General features: G+C 39.5%; 1 protein-coding gene across 1 annotated transcript in view; it reads left to right on the forward strand.

The window, feature by feature from the left end:
• DRC8 (dynein regulatory complex subunit 8) overlaps positions 1 to 6,435 on the forward strand; it is a 29,093-nt gene extending 22,658 nt beyond the window's left edge. The window contains exons 4-8 of the mRNA XM_088162766.1: positions 22 to 100; positions 3,248 to 3,327; positions 4,981 to 5,023; positions 5,124 to 5,190; positions 6,177 to 6,435. Coding sequence (XP_088018892.1) covers positions 22 to 100; positions 3,248 to 3,327; positions 4,981 to 5,023; positions 5,124 to 5,190; positions 6,177 to 6,313 — 406 coding nt within the window. The 3' untranslated portion in view covers positions 6,314 to 6,435. The remainder of the gene's footprint in view (positions 1 to 21; positions 101 to 3,247; positions 3,328 to 4,980; positions 5,024 to 5,123; positions 5,191 to 6,176) is intronic.
• Positions 6,436 to 15,958: the final 9,523 nt, after the last annotated feature.

The following is a 15,958-nucleotide window of genomic DNA, read 5'->3' on the forward strand; positions in this document are numbered from 1 at the left end:
CTAATAAATGGGACAAAGAAGTGGGAAAAAGACTTCACATTCTTTTTGCAAACGGGTATGCTACTTTAAAGAGTGGACAGTGCTGAGGCTGAGAGGTGGGGTAAGTTTTTTTCTCTTTTTCCTGTGTCAGGATACTGGGAATTGATGTCTCCTACTGTTTTCTTCCTGCTCCAACAAAAAATTGGATAGTTGCAGTAGTAGTGTCTCCTCACTGGGCTTCTCTGGTCTCTTGTAGATCAGAATTTGGTGTGACAAGTCTTGCACTAAGTCTTGTGAAAATGATGCAGCTGCTTCAGATGAGGAAGTGCAAAGAACCACCAGAGGAGAAAGCTCTTTTAACATGATACTGCAATCTGTCTGCTCTGGTTCTGTACTCTCAGAACCAGATTGTCCCAGCTCCCACTGACAAACAAGACAAAATGGAAAGAGAAATTATGGTGCTTAATACAGATGATATTTTTAGTGTCCCACAGTGAATTTTCTTTACAGCAAATGAACAGTGAAACTCCTCACTGAAGATGCAGATTTGTGTTTGACAGCCCTGTTCAAGTCCAGGGGAACCAGGAGAATTTAAGGCCTGCCTCTTCCTCTGGAAGAGATTAAGAGATTGGCCTTTTTTTTTTTCCCCAATTTTCAATATTACTGAAAATGTGAGATAAGTAATACCTAAAAAGTACAATGCAATGTAGCCATGAGGCAGAAGATTCTTGAGATACAACAGTGTAACATGTGTGAATATGCTGATTGTAAGAATACTAAAGTACAAATACTGCAGGAAGAAAGAATACATTCAAGACTAATGGATAACCTAAAAGAAACTGAACTAGAAAATAAATAGCAAAGAATGTTTCATGATGCCTGCAAATGAAACTTTGGCATAGGTTTAGCACCAGAAGAACACTGTCTTCTTGTGATACCCTTCATATATTATGATAATCAGAGACATATCTTAATTTATGTAAGATGCCACTATAATTGGCTGTGGTAATATCATTTTATCTTAATCTAGGTAAGGTAAAAATGGTGTCTGTTAGCCAGTTTGTAACCAAGGTATTTCCCCAGTATTGTTGCCCATTGTGAGCTATGACTAATTTCTGTTTCTCACTACTTGTGTCTCTGTCATATCATCTTCCAATTAGCCTTATTGCTAAACTAGCACATGCTGCCATCATGTTATTCATATCTTGAAAATCAGCATTCATGTAATTATCTCTGTAAATTATCATCTAATGTTTCTTACTTTGCCTTATAATCAATTCTGTACTTAATATCATATCTCTAGGCCTACATCCAAAGAAAAGATTAAATGCTAAATCTAGGGGTGGTGAAAACTAATTTAAGGGTTACTACAATGCCTGGAGTTTGGTACAGTGCTGCCTGGTAACTCTGGAAGATGTTTTTGTTTCTTTGTGCTTCAAGTACCCCAATGTTATGGCTGAGAGAACAGAAATACAAAACATAATAGGTGCTGCAATACAGTTGTTATGGGAGGTGTAGATGTACCAAAGGAAAGAAATAGAGTGAAACTCGTAGAGTTTGAACAAGCAAATATTATTACTGTGAAAATAAGAGGAAATAGAGAAAACATCAATGAGAAATGGGATGTAGAACAGGAGTGAGCACGAGGGAGAGTAAGAAGTGTTAGAAATAGGATTAATTTTAACTGTTCAGGATGTTGCTGTATCTATAGAGACTCTGAAATGGAAGCTGTTTGTTCCACACCAGAGGAAGCTGAGGTTGCCAATCACCTCCCAGGGCTAGGTTTTGCCAGGTATTTTGTTATATCTTTTCAATCAATCAAGCAGCAAAACAAGTGATTCTGTAATGATAAAAGCTTTCATTTGGTTTGGACTGAAGCATGCAATATCTTCATTTCCTTCCTAAAGATCCTTTCTGCTAGGCTCACCAAATAGAAGGGAAAATGTGTTTTTTCAAGCCAGTTTCCACTCTAAAGCAGCAAGACATGATGGCCGTCTTCTCTTAGCACCCACCCCCCTTCCAGAACACTGGAAAAGAGCATGCAGCAGCAGTTGCAGCTTTCCATTTAAGCAACTGGACGTATCAGCAACTGCCCCAGCTCTGACCCAGCTCCCAGGAGAAAGATTCCTTACTAAGTTTTTCCTGGCTCAGTTAGAAGATTTCAGATCAGTGCCTGTTTGAGTTTTCTTTCAATCTGGGCTGTATCTCAGGGGGCCTAGCAAGGTGTTGCTGCTGCCATGTGAGACCTCAAGGCATACATCCAGTTTCAACATAGACAGGAACAGGCTAGCTCAATTAAGAGAATTCCTTTTGGGAGCAAAACTTAAAATTTTCAGGGAAGGGATGCACTCCAATGACAGAGAGCAGTTTTTACCATGTTGCTTATCTCCCGTGGAAGTATAGGAATGCAGTGAAAATGCTGCTAGTGTTTTGGGACTAATTTGTTAGTTCATTTGGGAGGCAAAGGGAAGCAGTTTTTGGGTAGCAGTTTGTAGACGGCCTTATGGCTGTTTCGGTCTGCCCTGACTCTGTTTTCCTGCCTCTCTAGTCCTTCCCTTGACAACTCTGTTTGACTATGAAACATGAAAGCAACAAATTCCATCATTAAGGTGCACTTGACTGGAGCTATATCCAAGCTAGCCAGTTAAATATGCCCAGAAACATCCTTGGGTGTTGAAGCCAGCTGGCACAGAGCAGCTCATGCCCACCCTGGTAAATGTTTTATGCAGAGTGGCTTCACCAAGCCTCTTGCTGGGGAAAAGTCTTTAAGGTTCAAACCAGGATCTGCTGGGGAAAATGTTGGGTGGCATAGTTCAAAATCGTGCCAAGGCAACATGCTCATGGTTTGCTGTAATGGGTGTTCACATTACACTGCTTGGGAATGCTCCAGATCCTGATAGACTTTACTAGTATGACTTCAGCCTGGATGTTTAAACCTCTGCTGAGTTATTGTGGCAGATAAGATCAGTTCCTCGGTGTCCAGTTCCTTTGCATGAATAGTTTTGAAGCACAAGAGGGCAATGTTGAGTTGCTGCAAGTGTCTATAATAGCAGACCTGTATTTCCCTGGGATATTATCTCTTCCTTCAATCTCTTTCTATTTGGTCACAAGCCTTTCACTCAGATGTTATGGTGATATTAAAGACTTGATATAAATATTCAAAGTCTAATGCTGCAATTTTAATGCAGGGACCACCCCAATTTTCTGTTTTTTTGGATTAATTTGCTAATGAGTGAAATACCCTGCCACACTTAAGTTTTATTTTTAGATAGAAGTAGAAGAACCGAGTGGATTCGTTCATCTAGAAAAGTTTCTTCCAGTGATGACAAAAGTTCTACTTGACAGAAGGTAATGGAAAGTGAATTTTATGTGTCTGTAGTTTATTCCGATTGATAGGGTTGATTCTCAATAAAGATAGATACGAAATTTTATGTAATTTGAAGGAGTATAGATCTTCATTGTCATTTAAACTAATTTACATTAGCTATATAGATTTTGTTTAAAAATTAGTTCATCTACATTAAATTATGTTGTACTGATGATATAAATAATACCAGCTTATAATCATAATTGCGATAATATGTAGCTTTTGTATTTTTAATTGGAATCAGAATTGCAATTCAACATGTTTTGTGTATCTCTGAAATATTTTGTATGCAAATTAGGGTCATAACTATTGCTTTCTCTGAACATATGAGTTACTGAGAAGTGTTACAGTGTATTCAAATTAAGTTGTACAAACAAGCTTCATATTTGTGTCTCAAAATGACTGCCAGGTACAGCTGAACATATACAATTAGCACTCTAAAAGACTTCTGATCTAAAAGTGGTCACGAAGGTGCATAGAAGTCTTTGCACATACACAGGGACTTGTTCTATTTTGACATTTTGCATTAAAGCATGATTACTTACAAGGACTTTATCTTTCATTTTAAAGATGGTAGCCGAGGCTTTTGAGAAAATCAGTCTTGTCCAATCCTGAGAAGTTATTTTGCACACGGGGGGCCTTTGGTAGGAGGGTGTTGTACATGTGAAGCAGCTGTGGCTCCACACTGATGTTCATCCTTTCACAAAATGATGCCTTGCTGCTCTGGGCTCTCCTCCTCCTCCTCCACACCCCCTTCATGCAAACAGACACACACACACACACACACACACACACACACACACACACACACACACACACCCTGCATGCTTTCCCCAGGCTAGTGCAGGCTTGTCAAGACCCACTTCATCTTTTGGGGTGCTGTGTCCATAGTTCACTTAAGCAAGGGCACATGAGATTTGGATCACAAAATCCAAGGCTTCTTCTTAGCACATTTGATTTTTAGATGGTAAAAGACTGAGGCGGGTCCGGACAAAGCAGTCAAGCAGTTAGAACCTCCCTGAAATCAGCTCCTTCTCTTTAGTATTCTGGGGGTTTGGTGAGAGTCTGCTGGGATATGGAAGCTCTCCATTGCTGCACTGAGCTTTCTTTCCAGCTCCGAAATCAAGCATGCATGTGCATGCACACACGTGCCCAGTTCTCCCCTCTCTCGAAATTGTTAGTGACAGACCTTTTCTTTTATAGCTACCAGCCTCCTTTGCTCATCATCAGCTCATTAGACTGCCCAAGTCCCACTAGGTGATCTGTTGCCTAGCTACCAGCCTACCTGGACAAAACTTTGTTTTCTTGGCTTGTCCATTTCTGTACAGTGCATTAGCTGTGTAGAATGATTCATCTGTAGCTGATTCCTACTAACCCACCAAGCCAGCCCAGACATGCAGAAGACATTCATTTGGCTCCTCAGCACAAGGGAAATTAAACAGTAGTACAACAAAAGATGCAAGAGTTAAATATATGGGCAGTTCCAAAAGGTCAGGATGCAATTAAATGTTTGATAGAAAAAACTTAGTAAACTCTCATAGAAAAGAAACTTTCCTTTTCCTTTAGTACTTGTATTTAGTTTTTTCAGAACGCTGGTGAACAGTAACTTAACTTTTCTGATTCCATGTTTTCAGATTCCGACCTATTCCAGAAGATGTTATTCTACATGCATTTGAGGTCTGTAATGGAATATTCAAGTACCTAATTGCTAAGAAGAAGTTGTTGCTTTTTGATACAATAAGCTTAAAATCACAAATTTTGTTACTTTTCTTTAAAGGCTTTGGATGAGAATAAATGTGGATATATCACCAAAGAGGACCTGGTCAAACATTTGACTGAAGAAGGTAACATGACTTCTGTAATATCAGTGTTTAAGTAAAAAGCATTGCATATGTATATGGCTCCTTGAAGTCCTTACCCTGCAGGCCAAAACCTGCAGGAGTAGATACATTGTCTTCAAACAATGCTGTTCCTGTGATGAGTGGCTGCAGACTAGGACATTTCACTGGTCAATGATGCAGGTAAAGAGCATTTATCTGCAGACATTATAAAACAGAGATTTTTATTCTTGTCCTTATTAATAATTCAATCATATCTGAAGATTTTGTGATTCTGTGCACACCTCTGTGCTCACTAAGTATGTGACTCTTTTGCTGTTCTGTAAAATTGCAGCTTAGATTTCCGGATGTTTCAGTGGTTTCAGCACTCATTCATTCTTCCATTATCTTGATCTTAATTCTAGAGCCGAATGCAAACAAAGAGATTCAAAGACGAGATTTAAGTTGTATGTTCTGTAATCTCCAATATCTCTTGAAAAGCTTGCTTTTCTTGTGTGGCTGACTCATGCCCACCTGCCTCATGTTCAAAAGGGTGTGCAGGCTTTGTGCAAGACCTAGCCTCAGATGGTAACCTGGGTCTCTGAGGGATGAAGTAGGCCATCTTTGAAGAGAAAAACCAGAAGTCTTTCATGATGTGAATACAAGTGCAAGGATAGCCAAATGAGAGATAATAATTCTAATGTACACAGAAGAAAAACTCTGACAGAAATGGTTGTTTCAAAATCCATGGCAGAGAGGAACAGGCTGTTTTGGTGGCTGTGAATTAAAAGATCAGATAGATCCAGATCCTCTGTCTCCTTTCTTTTGGACTGGCTCACTTGGTGTGCAGGACTTACATTGGCAAAAGGGAAGGAATAAGATCCATAGTTTTGTTCCTTTTCTCCTCTGTGTGAGAATCAAAAGGAGATCTTTTCAAGAGAAAAGCAGTGGAATTTTCCAGTCTTTGAAAGGATACTTACCAAGACAAAGTATTATTCTCTGCTGTCTTTCAGGTGAGCCCTTTACTCAGGAGGAAATGGAGGACATGCTTGCCGTTGCTCTAGATCCAGAAACAAATACTCTTCACTACAGAGACTACCGTATAAAGCTGGTAGTAGATGAAACTAAGACCTTCCCCTTTAATGTCTGAGATGCCTTTTGGTAATAGCACCGTGGCTACACAGATAGTTGAAATATGTATTTTAAAGTATAACAAAGCTAGCTTGTGACTTGATGCTTATAATTAAAATAAAATCTGTGTAGTTATGTTTCCTTGGGTTCTCTGTGTGTATATATATATATACATATATAAAAATACATTCACACCTGGAAAAAGACCTCTTGACAGAAATACTGTGTAAGGTCTGGAAAAGAAATCGTGGAATTCTGTTGGAAAATAGCAGGAAAAATAATGTTAATGAATTCAAGAAATAACTTTATGATTGCTTTTGAAAACAGAAAATGAGACCCATGAAAACATGTAATAAGCAGGTGAGTATTTTAATGTGGCTAATACTAGTAAGATGAAGCTTTTATATTTAACAGTAATCCTTGTTTAACTAATAAGGAACCAGGTAGGTCACACCTTTTGAAATAATATATTAGATAATTTCTATAATTTCTATATAATTTCTAAATAATTTCTATAGTTTCTAGTGTTTTTCAAGTATTTGTGTTTTGTTTACCATAGGCAATTGAACTGGACCAGTTAGTTCCAGTTTATATTACTAATCCACTGACATATTATTTTGCTTTCATTTTAAACATGCAGGGAACACTCCAACCATTTCCATAGTCAACCTAATCCTTGAGAACATCTTGGTTACTATAGGCAATGAACAGTGCCCCTTAGTAATTTCAGCTCTTCAAAACTTGGGATCAGTGGATGAGAATTTGATTTTCATAAACTGATGAAGAACCATTTTTTAAAAGATAGTAGTGTGGAATGAATGTCTCAGCTTTTCTTGCTAGCAGCCCTCCACAGACCTCACAGCTCTTCTCAATTCTAGTTTGATAATTTTCTGTTACTGTACTGCTGTTCTTTGAGTTCAAGTTCTTTCCCCTCAAGTTCTTGCCATACATCATCTTCTAACAAGTGACCAGCAGCTGATGAGGTCTCAGCTTGTAGGAGATTCTGTTTTGCTCCTCAAGAGTAGCATCTTGCACTTTGAACTCCACCCCATTTCTGTTTTACTACTCTCTATCAAGTTTGCTTTCCTCCTGTACTATGTTCTACCTACCTCTCCTTTGTCCCAACCACATATTCTCCAGCTCTGTGTCATCCACAGCCTTCATCAGCTGATGAAATCTGGGGAAGACTGACACAGAGAGGCACTGAGTGCCTTACTCCCTGTCATGCTCTTCCTGTGGCAGTGCTGGGAACAGAACCTAGGACCCCTCCTCATATCAGGTCTTTTGCCCTACCCATTTATTTCCTCTGGCCTGGAAGCTCAGACAGGCTGTTTTCATGCGCAGCTGCAAGGGACCTGCTGTGCTTCACAAAGAAGAGATTAGCATGATCTAAATGGGGTGATGGAAGCAATCTGAAAAAGACCATTTTTTGATTCACTTTTTACTTCTCTAACCCAAGTTGTCTTTCACTGACACTTGCTAACAGCAAGACAACAAAGAGTTATTGCAGGTAAACAACATTTGCACAGTTCTAAGCTGCATCTAGGAAACACTCTTGCACTGCCCCTAAGACTCAGCAATGCACTCTGGTTAACACATTTACTCTGTGTTCTACTTCATTGCCAGTAAGAAGGGAAAACAAAGGCTGTCATTAGTGTTATACTGGGGTAAAATACAAGTTTTTGAAGATTAAAGCAAGGGCAATATTTTAAGACAATGTATTTTTATGAGCTTCTTCAGTCTCTCTTTCAAAGCTGAATTCCATTTGATGTGGAAGTGTGTTATACTGGATTTCTGACATAGGTGGTGTGAGTACAAATTTCATTCCTATGCAGTCTTGGAGTACTTGTCAGTGTCTTGGATATCAGCAGGAAGCTGCTTATATCAGGATATAGTTTCATAGCTCCCAGTGCTCCAGAGAGAGCACAATTTGTTTCTAGTGGTGTTTCCCCAGAGGCCACCTCAGCTGTTGCTGTGTCAAATCGGGATGTCCACATACAACACTGTTACAATTCATAGTGCAGATGGGATCTTAGCATGCATTCTTTTATAATAGATATAATTTTTTATTTTGCAGTCCCAAATGCAAGGAAAGAGGGTATTCTGGCAAGTAAAAAGTGCGATTGTGATTGTGTCTGAATTTATTGTACAGAAGCTCTTCCAAGTTCCATCTTCTTAAATCTGTCCCCAAGAAAGATATATACAAACAGGATAGTCAAAAGCAAGTTGCAGTCGTCTCTTTGGACATAAGTAAGCAAATTTTATTGCCTAGAGAGTTTCTAAACTAGGGGTGAAAGAATTGTCAAGAACCAATCTCAGACTCTGTAGAATCCTAAAACCTGAGTGCACTCTGCCAGCTAGGATCAAATAGAGTGATCTGACAGGCTTGTGAAGTACCTTCCCCATGGTTCACCCCAGAAGAGGCTGAGCAGTGGCCACACATGACTGTTCCCTTGCCTGTGCCTTTCATGACTTGCCAGCCCATAGCCCCCCATGTCCCCATGGTGGTGGGTAGGCTGTGGGAGGGACTGAGTGCCCTGCTTCTCTGTGCTCCCTGGAGATGAGCAGGGACCCATATGCTAGGGAAAGGGAGAGGAGACTTTGGGAACCGTTTTGGTGAAACTAAAACCCCTCTTTGTTTCTAAATTTGAAGGGAAAAATATGTTACTTTGTCCTCTTCTTTGAGATGAACAAATTGAACTCCTGCATGGTCTTGAGCTATTTCTTATTACATGCCTCTCTCTGCTGGCTGTTTTGCCTCTTCCCTCAAGATCAGGAACCAAAGTAAGGGACTGGAACAAAAGGAGAAATCTCCAGGGAGGAACCAGTGTAGCACCTGGATTTCACACAGGGAAGTAGAGCCAAGGCACTGAAGAAACTGGGCAAGTCAGAGGGTTTTTCACCTAATTGAAGGAGGGAGAGGGAAGGGAACTCATTATCCAGACGTAAAAAAGAAAACAAAATTAAAAGAAGAAGAAATCAAAGAGGCAAACACTGGAAACCATCTACATGTACAACTGAATCAGCAGACTGTTTAGATCGCTGCTGTGAGTAGGCTGGACAAGACTTTACTTGTTTAAAATTTTAAGTGGGTATTTTTTTCAGCTGTGTCACAGCATATTTGGTGTATAGTGGAGACCTCAGTCTTACTGATACTGTGGAGGAATTTTTCTAGCTGCTGAGCTTGTGCTTGGTAGTACAATTGCTCATATTCTAGGTAATACATTGCTTTTTGTGTTTCCTTCATCAGCTTTGAAGTTGCTTGTCCAAAATACTATTCTGTCTGTTAGTGATAGTCCCATAAATATTCATACCTGAAGACTTCAGTGTTTTCCCACTGCAGTGCATACCAACATGATATTTACAGCTGCTTAAGACTCTCCACTGGCTGTGGGTACAAACAGAAATTGCAGGACTTCCTCCACCAAAATGCTAATGGGCCAGCATCAGACCTGGGACTCCAGAGAAAGAACTGACCTGTTCATCTGTGCACCTCCACCCATGATATCACACAAGTAAAAGCCTGTAAAATGTTCAGGCTCTTAGCTCTGTTCAGACAATAAGAATTTGCTACCTTCTTCTCTTCTTTCAGTTGGTCTTTTCTCTTGGTTCTCTTATATGCAATTTTGTTAATACAGTTGCCTGATGTCTTATGATGATTGAAAATGCAAGAGAGTTTTGCTCTGCCTCACACTGCTGATGCACTGCTGGACTCTCTGACAGCTGCCCTTGTCAGGGTGGGATTTATCACCAGATCTAGACTTGTTACCACTGAAATCAGCACGGGCAAAGCCTTCATAATAGGCAACAGGAAGAACATGGGCCTTCAGTTTAATGAGGAAAGTGGCTGGGGATGCTGGAGTTAAGCCAAGGCTGGGATGGGCACGGGAAGTTAGGATTTTTTGAGTCCAGTAATACACTGTTATAATGGTGTGAAAGGGAGAGAATAGTCTTGACAATGACAGGAGGTTGGCAGACAGGTTTCATTTTGGACTTTGTGAGAGGTACTGGAAAGTCACACAGTCTCTTGGTACTTGACCTTCCCATGTAAAAAGTCAGAGGAATTATAAGTAATAGGAGACAGGGAGTATCAGTCTTGCCTATTTGTATTGCTGACTTTTTGTATCACTAATTCTGATGTTTACACAGTGTTTTGTACTATGATGGTCTGATTGAATCAGTGCCTACAGACCTCCCTGTAAAATAATTAATGATCTTCTCAGCCTTCAAGTCTTTTGTTCCAGAATGTATGTACAGGTCTCAACTTCTAAACAGGTCAGCTCACATCAAGTATGTTTGTTTTTCATTGAACACAACTCTGTTTCATAGTATCTCATGCCATGATAGATTTGGCTATAAAACTAACTATTAAAACATCTGCTCATATTGTTGGAGGGTGTTTTTGGCAGGTCAGTACTAGGCATGGAGACTATGCTGATTTAAAAGCTAAAGAAATATGTAGGTTGAAACAAAGCAGATTCTCCAATTTAACCTATTTTGAATCCCTGGGGCTACTGTTTGGCTTAGTGTAGTTCTGAAAGCCAAGAAAATGTTACTCACTGTGCTCAAAAGACTGATCACAGCATTGGTGTCCTGAGGCCCAAATCCTAAAGCTCTTATTCAGAGAGAACTCCCATTGACTTCAAAGGGAGTTCTGTCCACAGAGGAGCTTCAGAAATAGTGATGCACTCGCTCACAAGGCACTGTAAAAACTTTTTAGTCTCTTTAAAGAAGACTTATCTGTGAAAGATCCAACAGAGATGTCAAACCATCTGCAAGTCATGTTATTGAAATGACCAAAACTGTAAAACCGTGGGTGTAAGTAGTAAATTCTTGTCTACAGTTATGCAAGCAAGAGTCAGCAGTCGGAACTTTTCCATATTGTTCGGAGCACAAGAAGTGAAACTAGGCATGCTTCTGCATGGAGAGGTAAAATTATCTTTTCCTGCTATTATCCTGGAGACACTGCAACCTTAAAAATACACACACATTGCTTCTGTGTTTTCATATACTAAACCAATTCCTTTTATTCTGTACTCTATTTCTTCTAGAAGCCTTTTAGAAGAGGCTTCCTTGTTGGAAATACCTGCCTACATGGTAGCATTAAAAAAATAGTTCAAAATAAGATGTTTCAAGTAGAGGAAAGCCCTTGAATATTTGCTGCCAACAGCAGTCTCTTCCTGCCAAGACAGCAGTATCCTCCAGAGCAGAACAGGTCCTAAGATTTGCCTTATGGTGTGCAGCCATGTCTTCCCCTAGACACCACCCTAGTGATTAAAATAACCAGAGTGGAGTTCTAAGGGTTCTAGAGGCGTGGCTTTGAGCTGATAATGCAAGAATTTGAAGCTCTCTGAGGTCTTCCACATCTGTGAGTTATTCAAGTTTTATGCAATACAATAGATTTTACAATGAAGGCTGTATTATGGTCCATTTGGAAACTGGTAGCAAAGGCTGAAATTTTAATCCATAGTTACACAGCCATGAAAAACTCAGCTTTAAGGACTTAAGTGCAACTTTAAGAACTTTGTTCCAACATTGTTGGAACACCTATTTGCATGGTGAAGTTGCACTCAATATTGCAGAGACAAAACTATAAAAACCCCACCATAGCCTGTTTTCATGCAGTCTTAAGCTGTTGCCTTGAGAAGCAATGTCTTTCTTCAGAACTCCCACAAACACAGAGGTGCACTGAAAGAAATGCTTGTAGTTAAAACAGGTTTTATTTTTAAACAAAATTATTCTTACTGGCATCTGTAGGAAACTGTTTGGTGCAAAGGCTTTGTAATATCTTTTATACAGTTGCCACGTATCTGCACTTGTGAAGGCCTTGGACAAATTCACTCTCAGTTTTCACTTAAACAAGAAATGAGAAATCCTCGTTTCTCTCAATAGCTTCAAAAACAATAAAAGTCATCTGCAAATAAGTAGCTCTGGAAGACTACAGCATGCCTTTCTAACTTGTATTTAGTATACATTGTACTGTCCCTTATTAGGAGCGAAGTTTGTATTAGTGCTGCTCAAATACGACTCTTATTTCTATACTCAGTGAGGTCTGTGGGGGACGCTGTCAGAAACTGCAGGTAAACAATGCTGAGGAAAAGACCAGCTCTCTGCATCAGTTAATGAATAAAGCTCAGGGGGGGACATAAGAAACAATGTATTCATCACTGCTAAAATTTAACTCTGTAACTTACCTTTCAATAAAAATTCGTAACAAGGACAATAAAAATGGCAACAGAGGAACATTCTTCCCCTTTCTCTATTGTCATTACCTTCTGTTTGTTCAGCACTCATGTGTATCCAGCTGAGACCAGTAAGTTCACTTTCCTTTTGTTATGATCTGAACCAGATATAAACTGTAAGGTAGAACTCTGCACTAAACTTTTGCTTTGTCGATGAAATCTTTAAGCCTTACAATATTTGTTAAAGAACAACAGCTAAGATTCTGTTTGCCAGGCATTTTTTACGTAGTAATGGGAGTAAATAAATTTGTTCAGAAATGGCTGTCTTCAGTCCCTGCTGATCAGTGAGTGTTCCTCTGAACAGCTGTTCCCCTACCTGGAGAGGAAACATTGCACTGTCCCATTTCTGTGCCATGTCAAAGAAATGACATTAATGACATGCCTGGCTGCTGAGAGTCAGTCCTCTTGCTTAGGATTGTAAAAATAAATTAAACTCTCCACAGTCATTGCTGCATTAGTACAATGAAGTTACCAATAACATAATTAATCTCCCACAACACTCTATAAAGGTCCAGCTTTACCATCCACTGAGCATTCATCTCACAGAGATGGTAAGTTTTTCATCGTCTTTGCCCTTCACGCTGAGGGTATTTACTTTGTACAGATGTACAGATGTGCCTCTGGAGATGTCAGGAAAGGGTCCCAAAATTCCCATCTTCCAGGTCTTTGTCAAAGGGGCTCACAGTTAAATTGATTATAATTAGCAAGCTCTGTGTCTTCTGTGTTCCCATCATAGATTCTATTTTCATGCAAATCTTTAGTCAACTGGTTATGTCCCCATACAGTGGGGTCACTGTAGATTGAGAAGAAATCAACATCTTTGAAAAGTGTGTATAACTGAGCTACGTGTGCTGAGTCTGGTTTGTACAATTAAGTACTTTCTGGCCCATTTAATACCTGTACTGTTGAATGCAGACTAGGGCTGTTGCTAAAGGGACCTGTATATTTTGGAACAGAGGACAAGTGTCTATACCATTTCAGTTGTTGTGTGTCTAACCAACATGAATAAGAAGAGTGCAAAGTGCAGGATCCACAAGATCTTTAGCTTGGAGCCTAATCTAATGGGTTGTTGTAAAGTCTGTGCCTTGCTCGAGCAGTTTACTGAAGGCAAACTAGGGGAACACGCTTAATGTACCCAATTCCACGGTATTGTGTAGATCTCTCAGTGCTTTAAAACCTGTTACCTGTTGAATTTCCTTTGAGTTCTCTTTGCCTGTCTTGATTCTTGGAATGTTCCAGACACATGCCCCTATGGAACCAACAGTGGCAAACTCCTTTCCCATCATCTACCTGTCCTCACACCAATGCACCCAAAGAACATAATTATTTCCTACATTGGAAACCTGAGTGGTAAGCTGTGCCTTCTTCAACAGTACTTGGATGGGTCAAAAGTTCATATGCAAGAGCATACTTTGACTGGCATCTTCCTCCTCCTGGAGAGAATGTCTCATTCCGCAGGTTCTGGTGGCGTCAACTGCATACTTTGGATTCCTGCTACTTACAGAACTCTGTAGAACGGCCATGCACTGCTACATTCACAGATTATAAATGCTTTCCATTTTTGCAGAACAGTCTTTCAAGTACTCATTAATTTGGGGTCCATGATCCACTTCCCTGCATGGCAAATCTGGTCTGTGGGTTAAAGGAAGCTGTTTCCTTGTAAGCAGAGTTTGTTAGGACAAATTCTTCATATTTATTCCCCTTACTGTCGTCTTCAAGATGGTGAAGAGAAACCGAGCCTGAGAAGCCTGAGAGGTATCCTTGGACCTTTCTTACAACTGATGTGACATCAACAAAAAAGTCTCATTAAGATGCCCCATCCTGGCACCAGCCATGTGGCAGGTATTGTGAATAAGAAAATTAAATTAAATTAAAATCTTAAATTTAAATCTTACCTACTTGAAGAAAGAATGCAGAGGAATTTTAGGACTAGTCTTGTGATCCATGAAAAAAAAAGTTCTTGTGGTTGTGATGTATGGAAATTATCCTAATTTATCAAGACAAGAGCTGTAAGGTTTTTGCATTTTAAGGATTGCTGTTATCAGTATCCCGCATAGCAAAATCTTGAAAAGCAATCATGAATATGCAGGATGTTTGGTTTAGTTAGCAAACTAACTTCATTTATGCAATCCAGTAAAAAACACCTCCTTGTCCTGTTTGCTCAAGGGAATATGAGTTGACCATTATTCAAGACTGAGGACCATTACTGTTAACACTTATGAGATGTGTAAAATAAGTGTCTATGATTTTTTTGCTTCACTTCTTAAAATTTTAATATCTCCTTAGTAAGTCTGAATACAACTCTAATGCCTAATTAACCTCAGCTTTATTTCACTAGTATGCTATAAACAAAATGAACAGCAAATGTCGAGGCAGGTAGGCAGCCTTTATAGTAAACAGTTCAGCTTAGGAGGAGACGTGCATGTTTTTCTTTAAACACAGAAAATGATTAACACAAAGTCACCCAAAACCCCACACCCACCCACCCACTCACTCACCCTTTGCCAGGCTCCTGAATGTTGTCAGGACCTCTCCCTGAAGAAGCATACAAGATTGTAGTCTTCATTTTATTGCTATTTGCATGGCAATTACTAATCCTGAAGCTGCCATATGGCCCTGGCTGCCCATTCTTTTTCCAGATGGACTTGAATTATAGGCTTGATTTTTTTTTTGAATTATGGACTTGAATTTTTTCTGCCTAGTTTCTCTGACTCGTGCAACAAAGATTCTTCAACTCATGTGGACCCCCACTGATTAGTTAGCATCTGAGCACCTTCCTAAAACACTTGCTCAAAGGATTCTAACCTTCCTTTTGAAGTCCATGAAAATTTGTTCCTGTCAAGCACATGAAAGAATGTGAAGAACTGGACAAGCTTGACATACAGAAAAAAAGGTAAGTCAGACATCTACACTTTTTAGAAAAATATGTTTACTCTCCAGGTAAGTCTGAGAAACACCTTCATGTGACATCAGCCTTTACAAGTGAAATCAAGTGTGACTGACAGGATAGGCTTTATCTCCACTCAGGTTCTCCAAGTGCTCTGTGACATCCAATAGGAGAATTTAAACTTTAGAAATTTTGACAATGTTCTTACTGGTCCCTCTGGAGCTTTCTCTGTACTTTTTTAGCAACAAAAATATTTTCTCTGTGATAAATACATCAATTTGAAGCCCAAATAAAATGAAGATTTTCTGAATGATACAACCTTACACAAACTCCTCTCTAGCAGGTGATCCTTACATCAACAGTCATCGTTACCCTGAGGCAGAGTGCAGCTTTGCAGCTTTTCCTTGGAAAAAAATCAGAATCAGTACACCTCTTTTTCTGTTTTAATTGGGCCTAGCGTGCTACAGAAACACTCAATTTCTTTTGAGATCTCCCACTCAGTGGTACTGGTTCATTTATTTATTTGTACATAGAC

The sequence above is a fragment of the Sturnus vulgaris genome, chromosome 3 (genome assembly GCF_052056855.1).
Source record: "Sturnus vulgaris isolate bStuVul1 chromosome 3, bStuVul1.hap1, whole genome shotgun sequence".
Classification (NCBI taxonomy): Eukaryota; Metazoa; Chordata; class Aves; order Passeriformes; family Sturnidae; genus Sturnus; species Sturnus vulgaris.